Here is a 26,427-nt window from a genome sequence, read left to right on the forward strand (position 1 = left end):
TCATTGATAAGCTCGAATTATCGGTTCGATTACCGAATCGGGATTGATGTTACGATGACGAGGAGATAGCGATTCAGGTGTATCTCCGTTATTACAGGGCTAGCTCATCCTTTCCCTCCTTGCTTGCGAGAGGAGCTTGATCTTGAACATGTCGTTGCACGTTCACTCTGCGCTCTGCACGAGCGGACTCGCGTCGCGACTCTGCTATTGTTCATCGAGCTCGATACCCGTTCGCGTTCTTGCTCAGTTCGGTTATGACCACCGGGGGAGCGACTGCTAGATTAATCGGTCCCGCATCAACACGCGATGTCAAAAAAGGTAATTCGCGGTATTATGAACGCGATGACGTGCTTGACACCGTCGCCGAAGAAGCGGAAGAAAGAAGAGAATGATAGCAGAGACGAGAAAATGAATCTGCCGCGAAATGACACGTTGAACGCAAATGCTGAGGAGACACTTTATTCTGCGAAGAAGGTACGATTAGACATGCTCCAGAATTTTTTTTATATATTTTTTATTTTTTAGACAAATTTCAATCATACTTCTTATTATTATTTCTATTATTATTATTATTATTATTATTATTGTCATGTTTGCGTAAAAGAAACATTGAGCTTCAGAGACGTTCTCGTTAAATCATTTTCTCTACACGGAGAGAATTTTCTCTTAGAATTTACCCTGAAAATCATGGTAATCATGGAGCAATATGGTATTGAAAGAATTTTATGAGTTCCTCAAATTAATATATATTTACCATTAATTCTTTATTTATTCTGAAAATTTTATTTTAAAATTATTACATTTAAAATATTAAAACAAGTGTAAAATCTCTACATATACACAGAGAAAATTTTCTCTTAGAATTTAGCCTGAAAATTATGATAATCATAGAACAATGATATTGGTAGAATTTAATGAGTTTCTCTGATTAATATTTGTCACAAAAAAATATTAATATGTACATAATAATTTTCACTATATATGTTGTACATAGTAAAATTAATCGAACATATTTTATATATTTTATTGTAGTAGATATTTGAATATTAATATTATTATTGTAGTAAATATTAATCAGAGAAACTCTTACAAAATTCTTTCAATATTATCCCACGATTACCATGATTTTCAGAATACATTTTAAGAAAAAAATTCTCTCAGTGTCATAAAAAGTCGACTCCCAAATATTACAGAATAATTTTGCATCGTTGAAATTAAAATGTTTGGAGCATAATCGCGCGTGTAGACTGAATGCTTGTTGAAAAGACCACCCCGAGAAATCGCGGGAGAGATCATATATCGATAGCCTATCAGGTACGATACACTATACAAGGGTTAAGGTACGTCGTGCGACGCGATGCACGAGTCTTGTGGATGACTCACTGCCAGCAGTTGAGAGAGAGAGAGAGAGAGAGATTCTACACACACACACGTGCGTGCATGAGCACACATATCCGCCTTCTCGGTCCTCTCCCGACGATCCGGAACCAAGGCGACGCCGACGGTTCTCGCATTCCTGGCCGATTGTCCTGAATCGAGTGGGCACATTCCTGAAACCTTAACCGAACCGCGCTCCGAACCGGAATGCGGCAACTGTCACGTTCAAAATAGCCGCATTTGACATTCGACTTGCAAATGAAATGTGTCATAACAGCGTGAGTTTTTTTTCATTTTTTTTTTCATTTTTTAGCAGACACTCATTCGTGATATAAATTGCGCATAAACCGCGAAATCGAATGAGTAACGAGCGCGATTGCTTTATTGGTAATGCGTACGCAAACTTTGCTAATTGCAATCACAATTAGCGTAAACTGATTTATGCGATACGCGTACATTTTGTTAAAAAAAACTAGCTATTAGTGCGAAAAAAGATCAATATTTTCGAGAACTTTAGAATAATCAAATTAACGTTGAAAATAAGGATTAAAAAATGTTGCTAATCGATAATTGATCTGAATTTCGGGACATATCTGTAGCAAACTTTAATGCACCGCGCATATACCGTAATATCTCGTTCGGTCCACAGCGGTTTCCATGAGATATCCTATTACGAGACCGTGAAATATTCGTCGTGTGTCGGCAATAAAGTATCGCGATATATCAAGCGGAGATAATAAACGGTCCCCAAATGTGTCGGAGTCAGCTACTACTGGTACAGTTTAATTCAATTCTAAAATGCACCATTTCGCAAATATGATCGCGACACGATTTTCATATCTCTCGCCCGTGGGTAGAATTTGTGATTAATAAATTAGTATTCATATATAAGAGCGCTCTTACAAAATGATTAGAGTTACCGTAAAATCGACCGATTATTAATAATTAAATATTAAATTTTATCAAATTAAATTTAAATCGGATAAAATATATTGAATGAAATTGAATATATATTTTCCACAAATTGCTATCTTCTCTCTTATTCTTCACTTTAATTTATTAAATCGTATACGTAATCGTCGGGCCTTTTAACCCACCGACGACGTTCTCAGAGAACGAGAGATCATTGACGTCGCGATCATCGTCGCGATCAGCGCGTAAGAAACCCTCGACAAAGAATGGACCTCCGTCGCGAACGTTAACAAGAAAATTTCGCATGTGTCCGCGAGCCGAGAAAAAGGACTGAGAAAGAGAGGCCGCTGCTCCGCGTGATGTAACCATGATGCGGAGTGACTGTGAGCCCTTGGTGCTTCTTCTTGTTTCTTTTTTTCCTCGCAAAGGATGATGATCTCGATTACATCTGGGCCCCGTAAACCTCTTTTCTTTCTCGTCCCTTCGCTCTCTCTCTCTCTTTCTCTCTTTGGTTTTCTTTATTTTCTTATTGCTCGTCGTCGTCGAAACGGAGTCTGTGATTGATGATCTTGCGTCTTCTTACAGTCGCTCGATATGTCGATATACCGTTAACTTATCGTCTGCATTGTCGAGTTAAAACGGTGCGAACGCCGCGCGATCTGTTGCTCCAACAACAACGGATATATAGTTGCCCTGTTCTGTTGTGAGTTGCTTATTTCTAAGATAGTGGTTCTCAAGCACCTTTATTTCGCTCTGAGCGCGATAATATTTGCTGCTGATGCAATCCGCCTCTTCGTAACCGAGGTGAGATGCATATATTGCTTTTATGAGATATATCTGTAGGTTGTTTTCTTTTTCCTTGATTTATTTTCTAGAGAAATAGAGAATCTCCTATTGTGGAGAATTAATCTAAAAATGATCTATGAATCAAATTAGATTCAAGATGATATTTCCAAGATCACTTCTCATACACGGAGAGAATATTCTTTTAGAAATTATTTACTGAAAATCAAGGTAATCGTGGGACAAAATATGGTATTGGAAAAATTTTACAAGAATTTCTCTGATTAATATTTTTACCACGATAAAAAAATATTAATATCTATCACAGTAAGCTATAAAAATGTTTCATTAATTTTACTATACATATTAATATTTTTTTATTGTAGCAAATATTAATCAGAGAAACTCTAAATTTTAATACTTCTCCCTATTATCATTTCTATTATTATTATTATCATTGCTATTTTTACGAATAAAAACATTAAGCTTCAGAGACGTCTTGTTAAATCATTTGACATTTTGTCTACACGTAGAGAATTTTCTCTTAGAATTTATCCTGAAAATCATGGTTCTCGTGGGACAATAGAGTATTGGAAGAATTTCTCTGATTAAATTAATATTTACCACAATAAAAAATTGTGATAAATATTAATTAGAATAAAAATATCAATCAACTCTTATAAAATTCTTCCAGTATTATATTTATCCCGCGATTACCATATAATTTTCAGTGTAAATTCTACGAGAGAAAATTCTCTCTTTGCACAGTTGTATAGCGTAAAAATTAAATAATGACGGTAACACGAAGAAAATTAATTTTATCGTTTCTTAACGAGGGTTTTGTTTGGACTGCGTACACGTTCCAGACTACGGTGTAAAAAAAAAAAAAAAGAAAGAGAAAGAAGAAAGATCGTCTCGCGAGATCATTCGAGAAACCATAAAACGCCTTGGCGCGACCGGGTGTTTTTCTGTATTCCGACGTAGGTTCGTCACACACTGACTGGATGAGAGAGAAGGAGAGAACAAAAAAAAAAGAGAGGCAACGGCTTAGCTTCGCCCATTACGGGATGTAATGCTGCCTACGACCAATATAAGATGAGCGACCGGTCGCGCGTCGAGTTCGTCGATCCCTTTTTCCTTCGTGTAACACGGTCGATTAGAGACGCTTCGTGGAAGCCCAAGTGTGGATACATCTGTCCCTCGGTATTAATTGACGCCGGGTATATAAATAAATAATATATATATATATATATATATATATACGCGCGAAGCTGCGACTCTAATCTCTCGTGAACTCGCGAACCAGCGCGTTTATCCTTTTATTATCGGAGCAAACGCCTACGGATATACTTTGGTTATTGTTTATCAAGTATTTGTGGCGCGCAATGCACAAGGGAAACGATTAAACATCATACGTATAATAATTAGGATTCAAGAAAATTAGACGCGCCTAATTGCTCAGCTAATTATGCACTTTGTATACGTACGTGAGATTAACGGCGATTAATTCGCAATTATGAATAACGGAGATTGTGTGCGATTAACCCAATTTGTATACATATATATTTAAATAAATACGGAGCAAACCCGAGACGTAAGTAAGTAATACACGGCAGACAAGAGAGAGATTCGCTTATATTCCGTCAGATAACATCGTTAGATCCGCGAGAGCGATATCGCATCCCGCTGCGAGATATTAAGTTCACTTCTTAAGCGAAGGGAGAGAGAGAGAGAAAGAAAGAGAAATTTGCCGTGTGAGAGGCAGAGGGTGCAATGAATTGTCTTTCCTCGCCAGTGTCGGGATATGATGATATGATGCACCGGACTTATCGTCGAGCGAATGCTACTTCGAAATGCACTTTACTGCATTCGTCATTATTGCAGGCACTCCGCCCCCGCGCGAGAGTTCTGTCTCTTACCTTTATCATCTGCAATAATCATTATCCGTTGCAGTTGAGTAAGGTTCTCGTTTTTTACAAAGAGCGCATTTGATGCACCACTGATTTTACGGCGCACCATTGTTGCTCCGCACACGATTTAATATACATCGTGTGGTCGGGAGAATATTAGAGACATTTATCATTTTGTATAAATATGTATGGTGTGCGCACTTCTCGAGGTTTTTTCCCGTATAAATATTCCGTTTAATGAGTCTTCAGTAGTTGCAAGTATATATATACGTATATGAAAATGTATAGAAGCTCTAAAGAAGAGATCCTTCTCTCTCCATCTATTTATCTCTCTAAAATACTTCATAAAGTAAAAGAGAGTTTATTTAACAATGTCTCTATAAAATTTTTTTTTTTACGCTTCTAAATTCTCCGAGATCACTTTTAACTCTTAACAAGTATTTTGCATCCTCTTAAGTTTGCATGTACACTAAAAAAATGTGTTAACTTGTCCACCAAGCTTTTCAACTAAATATTATTTTGTCAATTGAATATATAAAAATATTTAAATTAAATATAACATATTAAATTCAACAAAATGTATATTTGTGATTTAAATATTAATATATGTTCAATTAATAAAATAATAATTTAGTTGAAACGTTTAGTCGAGTTAACAAATTTTTGTCAGTGTAGGATGCAGAACAAGGATTTTAAAAGCATTAATTTCGCATCCGTTTCGTCATTCGCATCTTTGTCGAGGAGGATTGTCTCAATTACACACTCTTTCTCTCTTTTTTTTTTTTTTCTCGGCGATGAGTCGTCTCTCGATGGGACGAACGCGTAATTAGTCGGTATGCGAAACGCGCCGGCATCCTTGAATTCGTATTGCATTAACACTTATATACGTACGTGTATATTGAACCGACTTCTGGAACCAGTCGCAACTTGCGCGCCATTTGATTTCCGATTCTCTGTATATTGAGTAATGCAATATATTATGGGATTTCTCTTGCTACATTCTCCGTGAACACAAGAAATGTTAATATTTGACGCGTTTCATTATTACGGTACGTGTCGTAAACAAGGAGAGCCGTGTTTTGGCTCTCTCAGTGCTAAAATAACAGTACAACGAAATAATTGACGTACAGTAAGTTGTTAAGTTTCATTTTTTTTCTTAATTAAAATTAACGAAAATTTTATTTTATTATTTTTTATTATTTTTCTTTAATGAAGATATTATATACTTCGATCAAGAAATAACATTTTTCTAAGTTAGATATAAATTATGGACTGATATTAAAATATAAGAACAATGTCAATTAAAACGTCAAGTGCATAAAAAAATTTGATAATGAATATTTAAACGAAAAATTAAAAGCAGCCTATTATAAGCGTATAACTTTCAAGTAAGAGAGAGAAAATCAAAGGGGATGGAAAATGAAATTATGGCGAGCGTGTCTAAGAAAAATCCCGGGGCAACGCGTCCATCTAAAGGAGAGGAATTCTGTCGGCTTGCATGTGCATGATATGCACGTTCCGTTTTTTTTCTCTCGTCCATTAAAACTAGAGCTTATTTACACCGACAACGTAATTCCGCTTTGCATGTTTCACAGCGTACACACAATGGAAGAATTATAATTTTTAATTGGATAAATTTGAATCGCATTAATGCCAATTAATCCGCGGCCGGACGCTGCGCTTCGACGCACCCGCGCTCAGGAAAGGTTGCGCTGCGAATAACGCATATACGAGTTTATTACAGCTATATACATATAGGGGTTGGAGGGGAGGGAGGGTAAGTCGCGAGAGGTGAAATACGATTTTGTAATCAGCTGTGCGCTCGCGCAACTGAGCTCTCAACACATGTTATAACAGCTTAACAACTCTCGCAATTTGTTGTCTCATGTTTTATGCATGAGTTAGGAATTTCATAAATAACAAAGAATCGTTCAGCATAATTACCACACAATTTAATACTTAGCCATAATTCAATTATTAAATATCTTCTTATGCACCACGTTACATGCATGTAATATGTAGAATTTATCGTAAATCTAAATGGAATTATACTTTTATATAAGAATAATTATAATCCCTTGAAATATAATAATATTTGCGTAAAGCTCAATTATCTCAATTGATAAAAGAATCGTGATACATCGTGTCATAGCGTGCAGAGTCCTTGTTAATTAAGTAATTAAGTCTAATTAATCACAACACGCATTTATCTGAAATATTGCGCTGATCATTAATTCGAGCTCGCGAAGGAAGTTTGATAACCTCTTTGATAAGATCGGGGACCCTCGCGCCCGGAAAAGCCAGCTGCAGCTGCATTATATGACGCGACTTGAACTCTTAAGATTGATGAGTTTCGTTCAAGTAGCCGTGTGTCACAATTAGAAAAAAAAAGTTTGCTCGATTATTTATTGCCGCCTTGCACCGCGCAATCTTTCCGCGATAATCTCTCGACGGGAAGTTCAGCGAACGGTTGTGCATTTATTCTCTTCAGGAAACAATTAACGTCCATTCTCGTTCTCATCCGCGTTAATCCGCGCGGTCGCGAGAGTTCCTAGTCGCGATAACAGAATACTTCCTGTTATCTCGTTCAACGTCGCTTCCTCCCGGCTATGATTTTCACGCGCGAGGACATACTCCTGTATTTTTTCGCTACGAAGAAAAAAGAGACACTTTTTCTTTTTATATATTGGGAGGGGTATTAAATGGCTATTACATCGGCGAAGGGAAAATTAACGAAAATTTTATTTTATTATTTTTCTTTAATGAAGATATTATATACTTCAATCAAGAAATAACATTTTTTTTAAGTTAGATATAAATTATGGATTGATATTAAAAATATAAGAACATTTTGCCAAGAAAGGCAAAAACTAGCCGCGAAATTAATGTTCGCCTAGGAGAATTTCTGTCTCGCCAGAAACTTATCGGGGATGACAGCCAGCGCGTCGTGGTCAATTTTTTTGCAATGTGCACCAAGTTTTGGCCATCATACGCTGGACACATGCCACTTGGAGTGATTGCCTCGCGAAATTGCTACATAGGAGATGGTTAAAGCGTGACGTAAACCCGTCTACCGTTCTGACTCTTTCGTATATGCAGATAAATATTTGTATATTGGAGAATGGGACGAGTGAAAAAAATTATATGGGACGACCGGAAGGATTCTTACTCGAAAAGACGATAAATAATTAGCGACTGCTTTGACAATCGTTATATAATATAATTTTTCTAAGAAATTAATAATTTTTTTATTTGTACAGGATGTTGGAAAAAAAGAAAATATTTTAAGAGGATTTAGTATGTCTTAAAATAAGTTAAAGTCTTGATAAATATTTGAGTCTGCAAATGAGTCATTTTTGAGGTATTTGCAATATCTCATATAATTTAACTTATTTATACTTATTATTTAATTTAATTTGCCTATGTGCACATGAATAAAATAATAAAAATAAAAAATATAAATATTTTAAAAACTTTATTTGCGAACCTAATATTTATTAAGACTTTAACTTGTTTTTCAACGTACTAAATTCTCTTAAAATAATTTATTCTCTGTATAGATAAAATGAAATAAAAGAAACACTTTTTTAAAATCAGGATACATACCTACACTTAAACTTTAATAAAAACTATGGTTGCGTCCTCTCATTAAATATGATGATGCCTGCTTCTATTCAATAGCGTGGAATAATTAAAAAAATAATGACTTTCCCACTGCCATATAAGGAGGCGCGAATGCAATCAACGGGCGGAAACTGATGGAAAAACATTTTCCGTCGGCAACGCCTATTATAAACTCAGTACACTAGTCTCGTGAAAGAAGTAAAGCAATATTCCATGTTCCCCGCATCTTTATGCGAATTGTTCACGCTCGAGATATTTAGAAGGGGCAGGGAGGAGAATAGTTTTTCTCACCGCGATGGAAATTCGCGTAATTATGAAAAATCTTATTGCTTATGGTGCTTTGCATTTTACCATAAGCAGCAAAGAAAGTCTTATCAGAATTCTAGAAATCTCTCTGGGAAAAAAGGCAAAACTTTATTCAATTACAATAAAATTCTAAAAATGGTATGTTAACTTTACGTAGATCAAGTTTTCGCACGGAAGAAGAGAACGCTGATGGATTATTAATTCATATAAGAATTAAAACACAAGAGGGAACTATTTTTAATGCTAGATAATACAGAAACGTGTATCTCTTTTATCAATGATTGCAAATCATTATCCGCAACATATCAAAAGATATTATATTTTAATATATAGATATTATTCTATTTTAATATAACTCTTTAAAAATACACACTCTTTAGAGTTAAGATTTAATATCAGAACAGGAAAACTCTGTTCTCGACTGGTTCTGACGCCGACTCGTCATATGGCAGCGATAACTCTCATATAGCGGCTAATAAAAGTCGCGTGTTATCGCACGTGTATATACGCGATAGTGGCCTCGTAAAAGAGCAGGCGCATCATCTCTCTCTCTCTCTCTCTCTCTCATCTCTCATCCCGCATTTTTATCTCATGTTTCACGTACACAACCGCGCGAAAAATGCACCGTACTCTCCACGGTGCTCTTTTCTAATCTGTCCTCTCTTTAAAAGCTCGTATTGCATTAATATTGTCGAGATACCGAGGACACCACAACGGTTGGAGGAATCAGTGCGAATTTTATATCGCTTGCTCTTATGCAATTTCTTTCACGGCTTTCAAGAAAAATCTCTCGACCTTCACAAGCTGCAGTTCTCGCGAACATAAACAGTAATTTATGATACATCATATAGCTCAAAATAAATAATTATTACTCGAATTTTAAATAGTTTTTTTAAATTTTAGAAGTTATTAAAAAATAATGATTTGGTTCTCCAAATTAATGAGTAAATCAATTTTCCACATAGAGAATTTTCTCGTAAAATTTACCCTGAAAATTCTAATACTCGTGGGACAATATATGGTATTGGAAGAATTTAACAAGAGTTTCTCTCTGGTTAATATTTACCACAATAAAAATATTAATTATATTAATATTTTTAATCTACCATAATAAGATATAAAATATGTTCTATTAATTTTACTATATACATATTAATATTTTTTATTGTGGTAAATATTTAATCAGAGAAACTTTTATAAAATTCTTCCAATACGATATAATCTCCAATAGCATCATTTTTGGGATAAATTTGAAGAGAGAAAATTCTCTGCGCATTGCATAATCAGCTGTCAACGCGAGTTTACATGATCGATTCGATCGCTTTTAACAAATCACCCAAAGAACACTGATACCTCCTGTAATCTGACGTTTGTATTTAAGGATTACGAATGGAGAAGAATGTATTTCACGGTTGCATTCTGAGAAGGACATCGCGATACGGCTCGTAGATCACGTCAGGAATGCACAGCATGCTTTTGCATAACTAGTTCGGATCATCGGCATCGCGTTTCACGCATATTCGCTCACACGTACGATGCTTAAGAAATTGTGGGATAACTGCGCGTTCGCGATTATCGAGAAATAACGTGCGAAACAACGTCCCTCGAGATTTCTTCATTGAGTATCGGTACATGAATTTCCCATCGCGAGAAATCTGTGTCACGAGTTAATTAGTTACTGATGAGTTCGGTGTGTACATGTACGAGAAAGATACGTTTTACGATTGAAAAGTTTATCTAAAAGACATTAAACAATTTATTTAGACATTCGCCTCTTATCCATCGAGATATCTATTTCGCTTATCTCTTTCATGCGACACGTTCGGCGGCAATGTGATACAATCTTATGAGAAATTATTTTGAGAAAACTATAAGATTTTATTGTAAACACTTTCAATATTTTTTTAATAATTTTATATGACGCTTTAATAATTTCTTGTTGGCTTGAAAAAATTTTTTGTTTCATAAAAATTTTTATATTAGAGGATTATTGAATTGCAATTATTGCTCTCGAACAATCGCTTCTTCTACAGGAGCTTTGATGGAATTTCATTATAGCTCGCAGGTATCTTGTCCTTTCGATTGTAGCGAAAATATGTCACAACCGGCAATTTCGAAAGTGACTCCCTTTTGCTTCTGGTAAATGATAGTGTTCCATGAATGACAATACACTTGGTTCTGCTCGGTGGAACATGGCGTACCATCCGTGAAACCTATCGAAGCGAACATCCGATCTAGAGAGAAAAAAGAAAGAGTGAAAGAATGAGAAACAGAACAGCAGAAGGGATGCCAGGTGATCCACCTGCGCGTCTCGTACTCTTGACGATGACGCGAGAACACGCGGTCGCACGCACTACACGACGTGTGCTCTCCGACTTCTCTTGGCTTTTGCGGTTGCACGCATCGCGAGCATTCCCACAGCGTGCATGTACGCGCGGAAAAGTCGTCGAGCAAGTGCGCGACTCTGTCGCGATTCCGCGACGATTCACGCTCCCTGATCGCCGACGCGACGCGACGTAGGAATTCGATACGCACTGACATTCCACCAGGAGTTTTTATCCGGGGCGTAAGAAATTTCTAAAAGCAACTTGGCGAATAAAAAATTATTTGACGACTTATTATTATATATATGTATACAAAATACGTAGATATAATTAAGAAATGTACCCATTAATTTTTTTATATCATAATCATATGTATAATCAAGTTTTTTAATTACATAGTATTTATCTTGCGTTTAAATATATTAATTATATATAATTATAATTAAGTTGACGATAGCAAAAATAAAATTAAAATAAATTTGATGATAGCAAAGATAAAACGAAGATGAAACACAAAGATACACAGAGAATTTTCTCTTGGAATTTATCCTGAAAATCATCAGTAATCGTGGGACAATATAAAGAATTTCATAAGCGTTTCTCTGATTAATATTTTTTATTATGGTAAATATTAATCAGAGAAACTGTAATAAAATTCTTCCATTATACTATATTATTTCATGATTACCATGATTTTCAGGGTAAGGTGTAAGAGACAATTCTCTCTGTGTAGAAATGAAAAAAATTTCATTATTTTACGCATATTCACCGTCTTTGTTACGTAATACACAGTAGAATTAAGAGATCCAGGTGATGATTAGACATTACAAAAATTATATCTTGGCAACAGTTTCGTGCGCTTTGTTGGGCATTGGCATTAATTTTGTTTTAATCAATCAATTTCTCTCTAAACGACCTTTTTCGAAGCTGGAATGCATGGGCTTGGAACGAGCTTACTCACGAGAAACTTAAGTAAGCGGGTCACGCATGTCCCGCTGATCGTGAAAAGAGGGTCGACGTTAAAACGCGGCTCTCGCGCGGATCATAAATAATCGCGATTATTTGCATTCCGCGTGCCTCGCGCGTCTATAAGGTGGATCTCTCTCCCTGTCGCCAATCTTTCAGGCTTCCTTTTACGTACCAGAGCCCGTTTGTGCGATCGTCTCGTCGTGCAATCAGCTGCTGGCCCACCCGCCCGCGCATGAAGACGGTCGTATGACGACCATCCGCGACCGGTTATCGCGGCATCGTGAGCTTCTCGGTAGTTCGAAGGTGGTCTTCTTATCTCCCGGAGTGGAGCTGGAACGTGTAACATCGGCTGTCATTCTCTCCTTCGTCGACTCGGCCGTGACTTTGTCGGCGAGCCCATCCGACGACGAACACTCTGGAGACGAAAGGTGCATGAAATGCGCGCGGAATGCATTAATCGGCGCGCAGGATTTTTTATTTTTTTTTTTAATTTTTTTTATTTTAAAGAAGATACATTCGACGCGTCAACTTTTAGCCGAGTAACAGTAGTGAATAATACGAATAATAAATCATAATGAATAATTTGCCCGTATTCGCTGTAATATTAAAACTGTTTGACATTAATCTGTCAAAACGTTGTTCGACGGTAAACTGTGCTGCAGTTGCGCGTGACGCCTTTCATTTTACGAACATCATCTACCTATCTCGTTCCCGTTGGACGATCCGCATTGTTCGAATGTGAGAGAATCGTCGCATAAATCACCGCGATACAAGGCCGCCGATCGCACGTGAGGGAAGCGCGCGCGAAACAGCTGTTGCCGGACAAAGGCGCGATGGGACCAAACGCGTATAAGTCCTGATTATGGCGGATGGTTCGTCATGTCGATACTCAACATCCAGTCATGCCTGGCGATCCCTTAATCCGGCAATACATATTACACAACGAATAACTGTAAGACGATGAATATGCACGTGGAATTTTGTAAAACATTCCGGTTTTTTTATTTCTTTGCTTTACTTCTCGTTCTATTATCGTATCGCATCGTCAAATTAATTAATTACTGGTGAGTAAATGTTTCTTGACATTCAATTTTATTAACAGAAGAATTACATAATTCGAAAAATTGGATTGTACACAAAGAGAATTTTCTCTTAGAATTTACTCTGAAAATCATGATAATCAAGAGACAATATATGGTATTGGAAGAATTTTATAAAGGTTTCTCTGATTAATATAAATTGTATATTTACCACAATAAAAAATATTAATAATCTACCACAAATATCTATTAGAAAAAATCTCCTAATATCTATGAGAAAAAAAATCTAGAAAAAAATAAAATTATATTTTTTTAATATCTACCATTCAATCTAATTATATTATATAATAATTTTATTGAATGTATCCTTTGCATCAGAAAAATATATTTCAGAACTATTGATGCAATTTTATCTCTGCACGTAATAATCTTAATACGAGATGACAACTCATTGTCAGATATCTGAGCATTGTCACGTATCCTTTTAATACGCATAACGTTCGATTATATCGGACATATGTATAATGTATGATCTTCGAACGGTTGCGTCAGTGCGATTCGGTTTATTATCGGTATATGCATTACAATCGCGGCACGACTGTTTACGACAAACATAAGTATTTCCTTCCGGCGGAGCTGAAGCTTGCGGATACGATTGTCCTTGGCGAGCCAGAGCTCGATGAGTCAACTCGGTTTGACCGTGGGATTGCTTCTTAAGTTTCTCCATTATCGCTTCGTCGACTGAATTTCGTCGTGCTCATTTTTTCGCCATCTTCAACACCGCGCAATTTCTCTCATTTTGTCAGTCTCTCATTAAAGTCTCTTTTATTAAATAGACATATTCAAAAGTAGTACGCAGTATCATAGAACGGGTGAATGGAATGCGAAAGGATGAAAAAAATTTAATACAGCATTTACGCAAAATTCTCTCTATATATTCTATAGAAACGCGATATTTCATACACTTCACGGCGTTTTCTTGCTTTTTTCTACCGCGCAAGAAACACGCCGTGTAATTCTGGGACACTGTATTTTAGCGGAGAGCAAAAGAGCTCCTTCTCCGTGAAAGTCGCCGAAGGAAACGATCGGAGTCGCAGTTAAAAGACGCAGTTTGCGCGTGAAGTGAACGCGGCATAGTATATGTATTTATGTATATATTACGCACGCTACTTTGAGACCCGCATTATGCAGGTCGTGGCTACTTGTTTTCTACGTGTATTGTATGTACCACAAGGTGGAGATTCTCACCCACGCGCACATATGCAAGCATGCGTGTATTTCACTTATTACGAGGCAGGGGAGGTGCATCTAGTATTTTACGATCGCATGCACGCATTCTGTTATCTCACCTTGAAAACTAGACTCGACTTCTAGTATATTCATATACTAAACGAGCATTGAATCTTCAGTACGCGCATATTGAGACAAAAGTAAAAAAAATTTAGATTCAAAGTCCAATAGACCTCTTAAATTTATCCCTCATTTTTAAATATTTTTTACATACAAGTGTCACAAATAAATGAAATAGCAACGAGACAATTTTATTCTCTATTACTTGCCTTTACAGAAATAAAAAAAATAATTACACATACGGAGTAGGTATATTTTAATAAGATTACAAAGACACGAGGAAGATGAAGAAGAATGTAGCATCGAGCGTTCGGCATTTTTTTTTTTTTTTACCGATATCTCGCCAAGTGTCGGCGCGTTGAGATTTGGCGTCTCGATAACAGGTGAAGATTAATATTTGCGATGTGCATGCGTGCATTCCCGGCTATTGGGCGGACGTCGCGTATCCGGTGCATACGAAACGACGGTGCGAGCGAGCGCGGCGGAATGCGCGGAATGCAACGGGGCCCCTCGATGATCTCGAGCCGAATACCTTCGGGGTTCGGAGCTCCCGTTTTTCGCGACCCGTCGTCACTCGTCACTCCGTTCCGGACCGAGGGCGAAGTTCGGCATGTCGATTGAATGCGGTATGTTATCGTAGATGAAATTATTGAGGCAAAGCCGCTTAGTAGCAGATGTAGCATCCAGTCGCATATTTTATATATACATTTTTTGTATATATGCGATTGCGACGACAGAAAGAGAGAAACTAGAACATTTGCAATTTTTAAGAATGAGAAAAGTTTAAATTATTAATTTCTTTTGAAAATTTTGTACACAGATGAGAGAATTTAAATCTTAAAATCATTGTAATCGTGGGACAATGGTATTGGAAGAATATTATAAGAGTTTCTCTGATTAATATTTACGACAATTAATATGTACATAGTAAAATTAATTGAACATATTTTTTATCTTATTGTAGTAAATATTAATATTTTTTATTATGATAAATAGTTTTTAATCCGAGAAACCCTTATAAAATTCTTTCCATACCCTATTATCCCGCATGATTATCATAACTTTTCTAAGAGAAAGTTCTCTGTGTATATAAAAATCCCCCAAAAATATGCGTTACTAATAAAATGTGATGTTTGTATAAATATTCTCTCTTCTTTAAATTAACAGATGCAATAAAGAAAATGTTAAACATTAGTTATTATTAAAAATATATTTCTCAAAATTTATAAACGGAACAAAGATCTATACGTGTAACTTTGTTATATCACGCTTATGCAAGATAAATAAAATTAGGACAACTTCGAAATACATTTGTATTCTCTTTGAATGTAAAAGTGGACATATGGTCAGCCTGATCCGGACGTTTGTTCCGGGGTTAAATAATGCGACCCGAACCCTGGAACCGTTGATATCCGCTGCCGGACGTACGCCCTGTTCCCGGATACGGTACGTGTCGTTAGAATAATATGGTTATCGGTCCAACACACGCAATGCCGATTTCCGCACGCGCGTGCAACTTGGACGGCTGGGGGTTAACAATACGACCGACCATTCACCGGACGCGATCCGGGCGAACCGGTCAACGGTACCGGCTAATTCGGTCTCTCCACCAGAGTCGTCCCTCGCGCGCAGCAGGTGCATCCGACAATGCGCTCGCATTGCGTAGGTGCGTACGTACCGTATCGCCGACAATGCGCGCGTTGCGCATTTTGTATGGGCATCTGGAATGAGACCAATTAACGCTCCCTGCTACGGAAGAGAACGAGAGGAGGAGAGACAGGGAGGAAAAGATCCAGACGGCGCCAGTCCGAAGCCAGATATGAATCCGCCGCAGAGGGGAGATCACGGCGATCGTGACCTTTCCTTTGAAAGTTCAATTGCAAAGCATACAAAATTTGTTCAGTTTCTTTCAAAATTAAATTGAATCTAATTAAATTTTAAAGTAATAGTACGTTAGAAAATTAAAATTGTAAATATATTGTATAGAATTTAATACCTTAATCTCAATTAATATTTTTTGACAGAAATCAGCTGATAACTGTCAAAAATATTATCGAGTTTGAAGAATTATAATATAATATTTTAAAAAATTAGTATAGTTCAATTTTTATAACATATTATTATTTTAAAAATTAATTAGCAAATTAACGCTTTGATCAGCTGATTTCTGTCAAAAAATGTTAGTAAAGCATTAATTCGCTATTTAAATTTTAAAATAATATAATATGTTAAAAAGATTAAAATATAGTAATGTGTTTTAAATAATATATTATAATACTTTATCCGCGAATATTTTTTAGCAGAAATCAGCTGATAGGTATCAAAACTAACAATCGAATTTCAAGTATTATAACATTGTTTAAAATATATTGTTTTAATTTTTACAAATATTATTATTTTAAAATTTAATTAGCACATTAACGCTTTACTCAGCTGATTTCTATCAAAAATATTGATAAAACGTTAATTTGCTAATTAAATTTTTTTTAAATTTAACGAAAATGGAAAACTGTCAATGAAATAATTAATTTTTTTTATCTTACATATTATTCTCATGTGAAAGAACACGAAAATTATTTACTTGAGAGATTAAAATACATAAGAAAATCCGCCGTAAAGTAATTTTATTATCCTTACATTAATGACAGGAGGGTGAAAATGCGATTTTGTTTTTGAACCTAGGAATCTAGTAATACCAACAGTGACGCGCAAAACCGGTGTTCTTCCGCAATTTTTAATCCATCCTATCTCTACTCTTTGCTCCTACCTCGTCGACCTTGCTATCGTAATTAAGGGCCAATTTAATTAAGAGGGAAGGATATAAAAAAAGTTGGGAACGGCACGAGAGCTGCTTCGCGCAGGATGAATGAACTCGTTGCGCGAATATGTAGAACCCTTGGGTATACTTTTGATTCGTGTGTGTACGTATATGTATGTGCACGCTTGTGCCAAGCGAGAGACGCGTGACTGCGAAAGACTCAATGATTCTAATTAGTCGTCCTAGTTTGCGCTTGTTTAAAGACACTTAGTTTATTTCTACTAAGCTGCGTGGAAACTAATTTCTAGACAGCATAAAAATGTATTTAGCAAATTCTGACCTATTTAAATGTATTCCGTAATATTTTACATACACAAACACCTCGATTAATATTTTTTGACAGAAATCAGCTGATATCTGTCAAAAAATATTAATCGAATTTAAAGAATTATAACATGAGTTTAAAGAATTATAGTCTGGTATTGCATATTATTTTCGAGTCTCCATGTTTCTTCGTTTCTTACATGTCTTTTCGTCTTTGTATGTTAATAGAATGAAGAGATGATCGCGAGTCTGCCAATTAACGGCAGCGGAGGGCCGGTGAGCCGCGTGGGTCGTGGATTGGCCCTTCACAGGTCCAACTCCAGCTTGGAACTTCCGCACAGTCCGGATCCTGCCTCCCGGGTGCCAGAGACGCCTCTCAGAAGAGAGTATGGATCTCACGGTACGCGAATTAAATAGTTTATTTTATAATTATAAGAAGAGAGAAAATATTCAGATAACAATTTTCCGCGACATTTAATATTTGTTAATAATTTTTTAAAAATTACAATTATTGCACACGAGCATTTCGATCTGTTGCAGGGAGCATCGATGTAGTGGCGCAGTCCATCACAGCCGGCGAAAACTTCTTCGCTCTACTGCAGGACTTTCGACCGACAGAACAGCGCGGCGCCAGTGATTATCTGCGCCGAGTTCATCAGGACGGAAGTGGCCAGCCGCTTGACGTCGACGAGGTCTGCGGCCCGACTGGCGCCGGTTCCAGTCCGAAGCTACGATTGAAGCTGAACAGACTGTGGGGCGGCAAACCACCGCGAGCGATGGAGGAGACGTGCACCAGTCCTATGGTGTCGGCCGACGTAGAGGAACGTCACCGGAGACGCGCGTTCGCCCACTACGACTGTCAGTCGTTAACGGCGAATCTGGGCTACGCCGCGAAACTTCGGGGGATTCTTTTGGCCAGAAGAAGAAACACGGCTACCGGAGCATCCGCCGCCAGTGCTCTGAGAGCCTCTACCCCCGACGAGGCTCCCGAGGAAGATGCCGGTGATGGCAAAGGTACGGAGAGAAAAATGAATTTTTTGACAAGATAGAAACTGAAGAATCGTCGAGCGATTCGTTTTTTTTTCTTTAAAGAATGTAATTTCTTACTGTTTGCGATTTCAGGCAACGATCTACTGGAGCCTTGTCCTTTCTTCCGTAACGAGATCGGCGGCGAGGGAGAACGCGAGGTCGGTCTTACTCGTTGCTCGAATGGCAACGGAATTCACAGACCGCCGCTGTCCTACGGCGTTTCCGCCCTGGAACCGCCGCCCGGCGAGACTCTATGGAAGCACACTTGTCCACTACAGAAACGTCCCCTGCCTATCGAGAGCGTTGACGAGGGGGCTCATTATTATCGCCGATATTTTCTCGGTAAATCAACGACATAGACGTCGAAATTAATTAATAATCGCATACTGCGTGTATTATAAAATGCGCGCTTTAATTGTTTATAGTTAACTTTTATCTTAAAAATATAAGCATAAACTACATAATTTTTTATCTGAAGATGGAGTTCACAGTATGAACTCTCTCTGGAACTAAATAAAAAAATTCGCGCAAATAAATACCAAAAGAGTTTTGCAAGATTTCGATCCTTCACTCGGATAAAGAGAAAGGGATATTCTGCCGCAGGACGAGAGCATCAGAACTGGTTCGGAATGGACGAACAATTGGGACCGGTGGCCATCAGCATTCGCAAAGACGTGAATCAGTATCGCGTGATCGTACGCACGTCAGAGTTACTGACGCTGCGCGGTTCCGTGCCCGAGGAAGCTCTCGGCATCAGGCCGCAAGGCCGACCGCCTACGAGGGAGCTCTTGGAGTTGGTCGCGCCGGAAGTGCAGCTAGGTTGCCTGAGGCTTGGCACGCCCGCCGCTGAGGAAGCGCTGGCCAATTGGACGAGCAGGGATTGTCCAGCAGATACAAAGTGGGCGTCCTGTACTGTCGGTCCGGCCAGAGGTCCGAGGAGGAGATGTATAACAATCAGCACGCCGGTCCGGCCTTCTTGGAATTCCTGGACGCTATCGGTACATTATTTTTCATCGCGATATTATTTAGTTTTATACGATAGTAAAGTCATATTTATTAAAATATATTTCTTTATTTTTGAGATATACGCATTAACAGACGAATTAACAGAGTTTAGCGAGCCAGGAATCTCGTTATAAGTCGATAAAATTATTCTCTCGTAAACATCACGAATAAAAGTCAGGGGAGATTTATGCATAATTTTATACGTAATTCTCACGGATACTTTACGGATAGTTTGAGACGCTTATTTATCGCTGATTAAACCGATTCAATGTTTTGAAATGATTTTACCTAAGGTACTTCGTAAAGTTAATCATCCGCGAACGCGTACATGCAACTTCGCGATCGTTACGTGTGGACATTGCGAATTGTTGCCTTGCTTATTCCTGTTAACGAGAGTTACTGTTGCATTGCTTTCTAAAAGAGAAACGCGTTCTAATTTTTTTTTTTTTTTTTTTTTTTTTTTTTTTTCGAGCGTCGCATCGTTGCTTTTTGCGCCGCTTCCGCGAGCAACAGGTCGATGGTTATCTCGATACTTAATTTGTTGAACGTAAACACGACGCGTAATCCTGCGTAATCTTCAAAATAAAGGAAATGACTTCAAGATAGATTTATATAACATTTTCTTTCTTTCTTAAACGCACATATACGCATGACGATATATTTTTTTATTGTTTGCTGCGTATTGTATTTTCCCTCGAAAAGATACGATCGCACTGCTTGTTCCAAGAAGCATCATGCTCTGTTAAAATAACAATTGTCCATGACTAAATCGCAAAAAACAAAGTTGATTACGTCGCTCGCGAGCATATGCGAATACCCGGAGGAAGTCGAAGACATGTAACGAGACACGGCCAACGATTCTTGAGCCGCGCGCCGGGCAATTGAGATAATTGCGGGTTTTCATGACACAGGCCAAAGAATAAGACTGCGAGGATTCGAGGGTTACAAGGCCGGGCTGGATACCAGAACCGACTCTACGGGGACGCACGCGGTAGCGGCGACGCATCGCGGAGCGGAAGTCACCTTTCACGTGTCCACTATGCTACCCTTCACACCGAATAATCGGCAACAGCTGCTGAGGAAGAGGCACATCGGAAACGACATAGTCACGATAGTTTTTCAGGTACAGTTCCACGTTAACGTCGTGGAAATTAAATCGCCAGGCGATTACGCAATCGTGTAATAATAATATGAGCATGGGTATGACACACAGCTCTTTTGCGACGTGCTAGATTTATTGTTTGCAGTCTGTTCACACAGGCGAGAACAGCGTTATGAGACATCGTATTTGAAAATGAATCATTATTTAATTTTACATTGAGATCGGATTACGTACTTACGTCAATATTGATTTTGCCTATTGCTAGTAGCTTAATGGAAGATCTTGTAATTTTTTAGGAACCCGGTGCATTACCATTTAGCCCGCGAAGGATACGCTCCCAATTTCAACACGTATTCATCATCGTGCGAGCGATAAATCCTTGCACTGAAAATACACAGTACAGCGTGGCGGTGTCCAGGAGCAAAGACGTGCCCATTTTCGGGCCACCCATTCCGCAGGGTGCTACGTTCGCGAAGGGAAAGACTTTTGTGGATTTTATTTTGGCCAAAGTCATAAACGCTGAAAATGCGGCTCACAGGTAAAATGATCGTGCTTTTCATTTTTTATAGACGTTTTATAGACGTTGATAAAATTAATTGAACTGAATATGTACTTCCTTTCCTTAGGTCTGAAAAATTCGCCACGATGGCCACGAGAACGAGACAGGAGTATCTGAAGGATCTGGCTACGAATTATGCCAGCACCACAGTTGTCGACACTGGCCAAAAATTCTGTATGGCTCAAATTTTTCTAGAAAATTATCCATTCGATTTTTTTTAAATCACAATAGTAGTAGAATATTTTTATTTATTAATAAACAATTTTTTACGCGATTTTTTCGAGATAATAAACTTAACTAAATATTTATAATTGTTTGGTCTGTTTAATATATTAAAACTATTAATTAAATTTGAAATTATTGTAATTGGCATTTTTGAGAATATGTTGATTCTCTTTCTCGAAACAGCGATGCTATCCTTCAGCAGCAAGAAGAAGACAACTGTACGACCGAGACTCTCCTGCGATGCATCTCAACGCGGCGCGATTTGCTGGCAGGTCATACTCGAGGATAGCAATCAGAACACAGATTGTTACTTAGGTATAAGCATAGACACCATCGTGCTGGTCGAGGAACATTCTAGACAGATAGTGTTTGTCACTCCGTGCGTGAGCGTGCTCGGATGGCATGCTCAAACAAACAGGTAATCATCCTTTGCTTATTTTAAACATCAAATTAATATTTTACGTATTATTTTAAAACTTAAAAGTTTTTTTAATGGCGAAAAAAATTAAATCCTTTAATGTTTAATCGCAATTAAATTCCGAAATCGATTGTTAAGCGCGCAACCATCACTTATTGCTTCGCTGCATTATTCAAGATCAGTTTATCCATAAGAACCACTTGCGGACGATCGGAAATCGAACGACTGATTGCACTCTAACATGTTTGCTTCGCTCTGCGTCTCAGTTTAAGATTGTATCATCATCAAGGCGAGTGCATCACCATACACGTACGCGGTGATTACGGTGAGAGGGACGAGTTAATGGAAATTGTGGCACGGCTCCGCGCCGTAACTCAAGGCGCGCCGGCCTCGGAGCTGTCGTTGAAGAGGAACAACCTCGGACAATTGGGCTTCCACGTACAACCCGATGGTGTTGTGACGCAGGTCGAAAGTATGGGACTGTCGTGGCAGGCGGGTCTGAGACAGGCCTCGAGGCTGGTCGAGATTTGCAAGGTGGCCGTGTCGACCTTGAGTCACGATCAGATGGTCGATCTACTCAAGACCAGCGCCCAGGTTACCGTCACCGTAATACCGGCAACGAACGACGGAAATCCGCGAAGGTAAAGAATCTTGAATTTCATCTTCTCTCCATTAATTTTTCATTATTTTGTAAATAAAATTCTCGGGATAGAATTAAGTCTCATCAACCTAACAATTAAATTTTTTGTACCGCTTTTATAAGTTTAACTCTTGCACAATTTTTAGTTAAAATAAAATTAATTTAGAGAAACGCGTTTTTTAAATTAAATTATCTGAAAATATTAAATAGAAATAAAAATAAAATTAAATATTAAATAGATTCTTTAATTCTGTTTCCTACACGATAGAGGCTGCACGTTGCAAAACTGCCATTATCTGTCGAATAATTACGAAGGAGATTATGAGAACGTGACGAGCGCAGATAATACGCCGAGTCAGCAAACTGCGATGTCGCATCAACGGCGATACGATCGATCATTCAGCCCACCGCGATCGAGCAACAGCTCCGGGTACGGTACTGGATCGAGCTCTAGATCGTTCAACGATCCGCGGTTTCCATTGGAGGGTACAATGACTAGCAGCAGTAGCGGACACAGTAGTGCCGATGATCGTTGGTGAGTGATTAGAGATGAGATCACATTAATCTTTCGCGATTCATTCATTGTTACGTTAACAAATCAATCCTTTTCGAACTGTCGATCGTTGAACGTGTAAACTTATGTAAGACATTATGTCTCTCTTTATCAGATTCAATTAATATTACAATTAGGAAACAAAGCATTTATTGTTCTAGGTACGAGCTTCTAGAACCGCAGGATCAAGATGGCAATCATCGAACAACGGATGGTACGCCGCCTCCTTTACCAGCGCGGCAAAACTATCAAGTTGTGACACCCAGCAAGTCTAGCCAGAAGAAGGACAAGTCTCATTATGCCAGCGCCAAACAGCTTGCGGATAGCTCGAAGCATCGCGAACATAATCACGAGCACTATACGAAGGAGAGCAATTACGTGTCGTCGAAAATGATTCAAGAGAATGCGCGGCATGAGAATTATCAGCGGCAGCTGGACAATGCGCATCGCGCTCAGGATCACATCACGACGAATTACGTGAAACTGCAGAAGGAGCGGTACGAGATCAAGCAAGAAAATTTATACGCTTCTCAGAGAGAGCTTCACAAGAACGAGGCACAGCATCATAGTGGCCATCAGAAACTAGGCGTGTCAAACTCGCTGCCACTGACGCATAATGCCGTTTACAGTCTGCCAAAGTCGGGCAGCAACAACAACCTCGGTAGGTACAATGAATACGAACAATCTGGTGGCAAGTACGATTACGAGACACCTACAAAGGTGAATAGAAATTCCAAGTATGAGATACAAGAGGAGAAAATGGTCGATCGACCAGCGACCAAGTACGAGCACGATGTACGAGGATGTTACGAGAAGAGGATCGGTTATGAATACTCAGAGGATATTTACGAGAAGAGAAACAGTAAATACGATCTAGAGGCCAAATATCAAGAGATGGAGTGTCAGCACAGTGGCAACGAAAGGAAACACAACAACGACAGCAACAACGAACATAATCGAGAGTCCGCAAAGTACGAGATGTCGCACGATTTCAAAGTAGGCGAGAAGGTTACCTGTCTGAAGACTAGCATGTCGGAGCGACCGGTGCATAAGGTAAACGTCGAATACCGACAAACGAAAGATTTCCCGTCCAGTCTGCCGCCGGAAGTTCGAATATCGGACGTCAATTGTCCGGAAGTAACGACGCTGCCCAGCGAGGATGAGCTGTCGAACGGCTCTGGCAGCGTATCTCCTCGACTACGACGGGCCAATAAACATCGCGGTGGCAATCGTACCCCGTCCAGCGGCAGCTCCAGGAATCAGAGTCCTCGACCGAAGCCGGGCATGAGAAATTCGCACAGAAATTCCGCGAATTTGACATCCAGCACTCTACAAGAGGACCTTATGAGATTGATCAATCCAGATTACATCGCCGACGACAGTCAAATTGTTAACAATAATCTCGTAAATAGCGTGATGAATCCGAATCAAAACTCAAACAAAATTAACAATAATATGCTGGAGATTCAAAATAGATGCAGATCTAGAGAGAATTTATGCGGCAACAGCGCATCGACCTTGAGCGTATTACCTGCGAATGGACAAGAGAATGGAAACAATGGCTCGGAAGTGATTCTGACCATGGCCAGACCAGCTACAGTGATCTCCAACGCCAGCACTGCCTCAAGCCCAGCACCGAGCGAAAATAAATTGTCAAAAGAGGAAAGGTATGAAAAATTACAGACTTAATTGATAAAAATGTTTACATACCTGTAACAATTATTCATTTTATAACGTAATGACTCTTCTTTAGATTATCGCCACGTGTTACGAAGCCACTTCATTCGATCTCAAAATCGCACAGCAATCTGACACCAATCAAAGACATGAAAAATCATAACGATGCGAATGTGGATTGTTGGAAGAACCAACACGCGGATTCCAACAGATCGATGAAGCAACATCCTCAAGAATGGTCCGATGACAGACTCATCGATGGGTGCAATGCGAACACGTAAGTAATATAGTGTAAGCATACGTTGGTACAATATTGAACGCGATTAATTAACAACAATAACATTTTCCCAGGAATTCCGTTTCGGACTTGAAATCTCATCTATCCACTCTCGAATTGAGAATGGCGAGGGAAACGCGTCTGCGACTCTCGTTGGAAGACGAAGTACGTCGATTGCGTGATGAGAATCGACGTTTACAGGAATCTGAGAATCTGCGCCTCTCCTTGGAAGATGAGAACCGTCGTCTGAAGGACGAGAATCACGCAGCCGCGCAGCAACTCCGACGTTTCACAGAGTGGTTCTTTCAAACGATGGATCATCAATAATCAGTATAAAGATAAATCGAGAATGTTTTATTATCCAATGATTGTTTCAAACGATGATTCATCAGATAGCACGATAATCAATATACTCTTTTCATTTCCTGTCATATAAATTCATCATCAAAATTATTTATTTAGAGAACAAAGTTTGCATATAAATATTCTTAAAACAGGAATTAAAAAGAGTTATCAATTATTCAATCGTTTAATCGATTGCATTTATTTCATCTGCGTTTTGCCGCATTGCTCGAATCAGGGCACAATTTTTGTAAGTGCAGTATTAACGTGAACCTGAATATATAGATGTTATAGTAAATAGTAGATCGATCGAAGACAGTCGCCAGAGATTGCGAATGAGCATAAACAGCGTAAACGGGAATATTATATCATTCGCGACTCTCCTTTGACGGTTTTCGATATTTTGTATTATATAGAGATTCGTTATATTATATAAATATATATATATTATATATATTCAGTTGTAAAGTATATAAGTTACCATCGTACCATTTCCTCTTGATTCGAGGATTCGTGCGTTGCAACTATCTATTTAGATCATATTTCCCCAAAACATTGTACATCCATCTTTAAGAGGATAGTGCACATTAATTAAAATATATAACGTTTGATTTTACAAAAACGACCAAATGACCAAATATTATTAGAAAAGTTAAGAACTCTTACTTTAACTCTGTAATTTATTATGCCTTTTATAACAGTCGCCTAGAGTGTTAATTGTAGAAATTTAGAATTTTCGTTTTAATAAGTGACACAAAATATGATTGCGACATAATGTACAAAACTGACGTTTGTTAAAAACCATAAGTCGATCAATAAAGAGAAATGTGTACTTCAACAATAATTCTCATTCTTTAAAAGGATTTAACATAGAATATATTTTCATAATTTGTGACGTAAATCTAAGAGCGCTTTATATAACA

General features: G+C 38.2%; 1 protein-coding gene across 1 annotated transcript; it reads left to right on the forward strand.

Moving 5' to 3' along the window:
* The first annotated feature begins 254 nt into the window (after positions 1–254).
* LOC114943874 (uncharacterized) lies at positions 255–26,348 on the forward strand. Its single transcript, XM_029319596.2, is given in 16 exon segments — positions 255–286; positions 288–474; positions 17,906–18,077; positions 18,218–18,691; positions 18,800–19,048; positions 19,310–19,567; positions 19,570–19,704; positions 20,623–20,834; positions 21,110–21,351; positions 21,440–21,546; positions 21,781–22,015; positions 22,282–22,656; positions 22,924–23,190; positions 23,370–24,875; positions 24,962–25,162; positions 25,237–26,348. Coding segments are annotated over 16 exon segments (4,905 nt in total). The 3' UTR covers positions 25,490–26,348.
* The last annotated feature ends 79 nt before the right edge of the window (positions 26,349–26,427 follow it).

The sequence above is a fragment of the Nylanderia fulva genome, unplaced genomic scaffold (genome assembly GCF_048542155.1).
Source record: "Nylanderia fulva isolate GAGA-0341 unplaced genomic scaffold, ASM4854215v1 Scaffold41, whole genome shotgun sequence".
Classification (NCBI taxonomy): Eukaryota; Metazoa; Arthropoda; class Insecta; order Hymenoptera; family Formicidae; genus Nylanderia; species Nylanderia fulva.